Source organism: Malus sylvestris, chromosome 9 (assembly GCF_916048215.2).
Source record: "Malus sylvestris chromosome 9, drMalSylv7.2, whole genome shotgun sequence".
Classification (NCBI taxonomy): Eukaryota; Viridiplantae; Streptophyta; class Magnoliopsida; order Rosales; family Rosaceae; genus Malus; species Malus sylvestris.
The window spans coordinates 16,922,804-16,928,803 of record NC_062268.1 but is presented as its reverse complement, the minus strand read 5'-3'; the positions used below and the strand labels follow the sequence as shown (position 1 = coordinate 16,928,803).

General features: G+C 36.9%; 1 protein-coding gene across 1 annotated transcript; it reads left to right on the top strand.

Moving 5' to 3' along the window:
- Positions 1-415: 415 nt before the first annotated feature.
- Positions 416-5,834, top strand: LOC126634362 (chaperonin CPN60-like 2, mitochondrial). Its single transcript, XM_050304871.1, has 17 exons — positions 416-582; positions 991-1,122; positions 1,403-1,562; positions 1,686-1,861; positions 2,288-2,383; positions 2,491-2,595; positions 2,976-3,062; positions 3,181-3,270; positions 3,521-3,601; positions 3,683-3,751; positions 3,823-3,900; positions 4,192-4,287; positions 4,363-4,462; positions 4,545-4,648; positions 4,744-4,849; positions 5,270-5,348; positions 5,439-5,834. Exons 1-17 carry the CDS (start codon positions 523-525, stop codon positions 5,542-5,544), a joined length of 1,725 nt encoding a protein of 574 aa, XP_050160828.1. The 5' UTR covers positions 416-522; the 3' UTR covers positions 5,545-5,834.
- Positions 5,835-6,000: the final 166 nt, after the last annotated feature.

Genomic DNA, 6,000 nt, shown 5'->3' with positions numbered 1-6,000 from the left:
ACGTGGCCAGCCTATTGCCAGCTTAGCTCATTCCCCCACCCATAGTGTAGATAATATTGTTTATATTAAAAAAAAAAAGAGAAAATATTAGCGTAGTAATGAGACTTATAAATTTTTTTTTTTTGAACAAACAATATTATTTACATTGAGGGAGTAGATGAGTGGGTTAAGCGTCACACTAGGCTAGCCATAATAATGTGGTTCAAATTCACCTTTGGTGAAAATCGAACCTAAAATCTCTCATCTACAACTGAAGAAGAATACCTCTAGACTGTAAACTAAATGGCATGGCTTATAATTTTAGCTGGCTGGTAGGTTTTCTTTGTAATTTTATTCTTTCCTAAAGGCCAAATACTCCTTTGAAAAAAGGGTTACAAAGCTCAATGACCAGCCCAAACCCATATTGACTCATCATCCTAAAAGGCTAAAACCCTACTAAATCCCCTCACTTTCAAACCCAAAGAGACTGAAGAACCCCTTACTCAACTCAGTTTCTCTGCAGAAGTGCAGTTCCTTCCGACCATGTATCGAATAGCTTCAAAATTAGCTTCCTCCGTCGCTTCCTCTACTTCCAGGAAACTGGTACCTGCACCCCATTCTCTTTTATTTTCTCACAAGATTTCAATTTTCCATTCCTTCTCCGTTTCGTATCGTTTGCTTTTCATTTCTTTCTTTTTCTTAAAACACCGTTTGGTTGCTGGGAAAGTTTGCTGAGAAAAAATGTTGCATTTTTAGTGTTCATGCTATACTTTTGGTTTCTGGGTTATGAAATTTGGCCACAAAGTTTATAACTTCAGTTTGATTTCTTCTTTTCCTGCATTTTCTTAGCAACCAAACGGATCATTTGGTCATTAATTGAATGGAGCGAATCAAAATGAAAGAATTCAAAATTTTGACGTTTTCTTTATTTACTGTACTGTTCTAGAAGGCTTTGTTAATTGATGTTCATAAACTTTTTGTTTTTGTTGGATGATGTTATGAATTGGAAAGGTGGGCAGTAGGGTTATAAGCAATAGGAATTATGTGGCAAAAGATATCAGTTTCGGGGTTGGGGCTCGTGCCGCTTTGTTGCAAGGTGTCTCTGAGGTTGCCGAGGCTGTCAAAGTTACAATGGGACCAAAGGTATTGGATTATGATTCTTAAATTTTTTGTGTGGTTATGTTGTCATACTTCATTACTAGAATGTCTACCAGCAGACCTCAATGTATAAGAAATTTCTTTACTAGTATATAAGTTGCAAGTACAAGGAGCAACGGTGGGAACGAAAATCTCAAAGTAGCGAAACGTTGATTTGGAATCCCTTTAGTCCTACATGTGCCTTTGATTTGTTTCAATAAAAGTGAACGAAATGGTACACTCACTAAGGTTTTATCTTCTATTTCTTGCTGGCTGATTGATTTAGGGTCGCTATGTGATTATTGAGAACACTCATAAGGATCCCAAGGTCACCAAGGATGGGGTTACTGTTGCAAAAAGCATTAGTTTCGAGGGGAAGTACAAGAATGTGGGTGCAGATCTTGTGAAACAGGTTGCTAAAGCTACTAATACTGCTGCAGGAGATGGTACTTATTTCTCAATTGAAAGCCTCGATACATGTTCTAAATTATTGACTTTGAAGAACAAATGTTGCTTCCATTTTGAAAATCCCTCAACTTCATGGCATGGTGTTAACCATCTGATTGCAGGTACGACTTGTGCAACTGTCCTGACCCAGGCAATTCTCATAGAAGGTTGCAAGTCAATAGCTGCTGGGGTAAATGCAATGGATTTGCGCATTGGTATCAATGCGGCAGTTGATGCTGTTGTTACCGATCTGAAAAGCAGAGCATTGATGATAAGCACACCGGATGAGATTACACAGGTGATGTGGGTTCTTGGATAAAAAATGTTGAATTGCTAAGTCATACTTTATAGACCTTACTATTCTGAATTGAGGGCAGGGAATAAATGGGATATACTTCATAAACCTCTTTGTTTTCGTAATTGATTGAATCTTCTGCCTATAAGTTTGTGAAAGTAGTGTTCTTTATCTAGTCTTCTTGCCCACATTTTCTCTCGTACGATGTTTCTTTCCAACAGTCCATAGCATTATGAGGGCAGAGTGAACTTTTGAGGCATGCTGAGGATCTTAATTGTTTTTCTATTGAATACCAGTTAGTACATAGGTGGATGGTTTTCAGTGTTCTTATGCATGTTTGTTCATTGATGTGACTAGATTTTGATATGATAAATAAGTTGCACTGAATCTTTTCATTGGACATTTGTGTTTGAATATGTTATGAATTAGGTTGCAACTATTTCTGCAAATGGTGAACAAGAGATTGGAGAACTGATAGCAAAAGCAATGGAAAAAGTTGGGAAGGAAGGAGTCATTACTGTTGCTGTGAGCATCTTTTTATTTTTATTTTATTTATAATAACATAATTATTTTGTTTGACAAACGTGTTAAGTGTTTGTTAGGCTGTTCCTCTAATTTGCTTATTTTCGTAGGATGGGAACACTTTGGATAATGAATTGGAAGTGGTGGAAGGGATGAAGCTAGGCAGAGGTTATATTTCTCCTTATTTTATCACCGACCCAAAGACTCAGAAATGTGTAAGTTTAAATCTTTGTAACTCTACTTCACGTAATGGTTAGCTCCTAATCATAGGACAACATCATCACATGTCTGTTTATTCTTTCGAAAGTAAATTATCTTTTTATTCCCCTGAGCACCAGAGAAGCTGCAAACATCTCAACCTTTATCCTATTATTCCTGTAATTAATGTATGGTCCTGGTACGACCTTTTAATGTAGGGTCCTGGTCTCATAGTCCCTTTATTTATGGGTTGCCATCTTTATTGAGTTGGAGGTTTATCTCATAGTGTTAGGGTTACTCAATGTGAATTTCATAGACAGTATATGCTTTCTTCTTCCGTCTTCACCCATAATTTGATTTGACCTGCAATTGGGAAACCATAATTTTTATGCTGCAGGAACTGGAAAATGCACTGATCCTCATTTGTGAGAAGAAAATTTCAGACCTGAATTCACTTGTGAAAATACTAGAGCTGGCAGTAAATGTAAGTTTCCATTTTCTGATTGTTTACCTTTTATCCACAACGGTAAGCGAATAATCATTTGAAATTTGTAGATAAAGATCGTCATCTCTTATACCTCCTTGTATCCAATTTTAAACAGAAAAATAGACCACTTCTTATTGTGGCCGAGGATGTCGAAGGTGATCCACTTGCTATGCTTATACTCAACAAACATCATGCTGGAGTTAAGGTATGCCTTAGACTTCCCGTACAAAGTTCATCATGTTTTGGATAATACATGAAGTATGCGTGTTCTTATTTTCAATTTCAATTATCAATTGGCTAGGTAATTAGATGTATCCCGATGTACATAGACATTTCTTTTGTACTGTTGCAGTTGGACATAACTATTTGAGTTTTTCTTATCAGCATGATGTTTTAACACAAATTGTATACCTTTTTATGTCAACATGCACAATTGTAACTAGTGGAATATGCAGGTTTGTGCCATCAAAGCTCCCGGTTTTGGGGAAAACAGGAGAGCTAGTTTAGATGATCTCGCCGTTTTTACTGGGGGAGAGGTAATAAAGTATTCAAAACGTTAAATTATATAAACATTGACTTGTAGGTTGTAATAGTGTATTTATGTACTCGTTATGCAGGTTGTCAGTGAAGATCGTGGTTTGACTCTTGACAAAGTCAAATATGAAACGCTTGGCTATGCAAAAAAGGTTTGCATTCACCTCACCTCTTGTCATGCTTCACTTGTATGTCTTGCACATCATGACCAAATTTTTAACAGGTGACTGTCTCTCTTGATGACACAATCATTCTACATGGAGGAGGGGATAAGAAGCTGATTGAAGAAAGATGTGAGGAGGTATATCTGAATCACATAGATTCTGCTTTGTAATGTTGTCAGTCAAACATCTTTTGATATGTTAATCATATGAAGATTTTCCAGATTTGTTATTCAAGCTTTTTCTTTGCAAAAAGCCCATGTTTCTTGTATTATACATTCTGAAATCGTCAATAAAAATATTGAATGTGTTAAGTTGTGCTATTTTGGGGAGCTGCTTAACTCTATTAGTGATAATGTCGACCCATAAATTAGTGAAACTCCATCAAATGTTTTTGAGCAGTCTAAACATCGCATATATTTTTTTTACAGTTGAGAACAGCAATGGACAAGAGTGATGCCATGTTTGACAAGGAGAAAGCACAGGAGCGGCTATCAAAGCTATCTGGTGGAGTTGCCGTCTTCAAGGTAAGTTATTCACCTTTATGAATTGCACTCGTGTGTTTTATGCTCTCACACGCTAGTATATCTTTTTCTTAACAGGTTGGAGGGGTCAGCGAGGCAGAGGTTGGGGAGAGGAAAGATAGGGTAACCGATGCTTTGAATGCTACAAGAGCAGCCGTGGAAGAGGGAATAGTGCCAGGTTGGTTGATTTTCGCAGTTTGTTGGTTAAATATATTCTCATATATCCCAGCAGAATAAAACCATATGATTGTTATATTTAGGGGGCGGTGTTGCTCTCTTGTATGCTACAAAATCTTTGGAGAACCTTCACATGCAAAATGAAGACCAAAGAAGAGGAGTACAAATAATCCAGAATGCTCTTAAGGTTTACTGATCGACTATATCACTTGGCATTAATTTTTTGGGGGCTTATTTTAGGTTGTTTTAATGACCTCGTGTATCATCGTTTACTTTAAACAGGCGCCCACGTTCACTATAGTTTCGAATGCTGGTTTTGATGGTGCACTTGTTCTTGGTAAATTGTTGGAACAAGATGATCTTAAAATGGGTTACGATGCTGCCAAAGGTTTGTTTTATTCCTCCTTTTTGTTTTCATTTATTTCTAAACTAATGTTTTTGCTAACTTTATGACATTTATTCACTGTGATTGAGCTGTATTGGCCTACAAAGTATATTGATAACGTTCTTATTTGGTTCAATTGAGTAATATGGAGGATTCAAGCTTTAGTTGGCTAAGTTGAGGTGCTCTTAAACACTTTCCTCCCAATTAGAGGTGGATAAAATTTTAAATATGTTATACATCCATGACAGTACTCATCAGAAAATAACTTCCAGCTTCCAATACTCGCCTTCGTTTTTATTTTTCTTTATGTTTTTTGGTGGTAGCTTATCAAAGTTTCAGTGTACGCATTTTTTCCGTATTTTTGGCTGTTCTAAACGTTCTCTGCTGTTATCCCCGTCACTTAATCACTGTGCTTGTGAATAGGCGAATATGTTGACATGGTGAAGGCTGGAATCATAGATCCTCTAAAAGTCATCAGAACCGCCTTGGTAGACGCTGCCAGGTGAAATCAGTAGTCGGTTTTGTGATAAATAAAAAGCTTTAATCATGCGGTGTTCTTGTATCTCAAACCAGTATGTGTCCTCTATTGCAGCGTCTCGTTGCTATTGACGACAACGGAGGCTGCCGTGGTGGACAATCCAGATCAGAAGAAACCTCCTAGCCGTGTCCCTGATATGGATGCTTTGGGGGGATATTGATCGTAGATGAGATTCTCAAATCTAGTGGTGGTAACTTGGTCTGGTTACAATACACCGGAATACGCCAGTTAGATCCGGTCCAAGAGTTGGACTGAATGGTTCTGAGTGTCGGAGTATGTATGCGTATTCCGGTGTATTTAGAAAATTTGTCAAACATGAATTGTTGTTTTTACAGTATCTGGGGACTTCTGTCATCTATTTTTTGAGAACTAGGAATAAAATTGTACTGTGGAAATTCAATAGAGTATAATTTTAAAAGATAATAGTACTCGGATACCAATGTTTTAAAAGGCGGAGGCGTGGACGAGGCGTCTCATAAATAGTCTCTCCTAGGCGAAAGCCTTAAGACGTGAGGTCTCATGAGACCTAAATTTGATTAATATATATTATACACAATTATATATAATATATAAAAATATAATACTTTGTAAAATAAATATTCATTGTTATTCAAAA

Bases quoted from the DNA above. Each gene is read 5' to 3' on its own strand.
- LOC126634362 (XM_050304871.1), top strand. From the start codon at position 523: ATGTATCGAATAGCTTCAAAATTAGCTTCCTCCGTCGCTTCCTCTACT. The intron at 3,271-3,520 runs GTATGCCTTAGA...TGGAATATGCAG, and splicing joins AACATCATGCTGGAGTTAAG to GTTTGTGCCATCAAAGCTCC. The intron at 4,649-4,743 runs GTTTACTGATCG...TACTTTAAACAG, and splicing joins TAATCCAGAATGCTCTTAAG to GCGCCCACGTTCACTATAGT.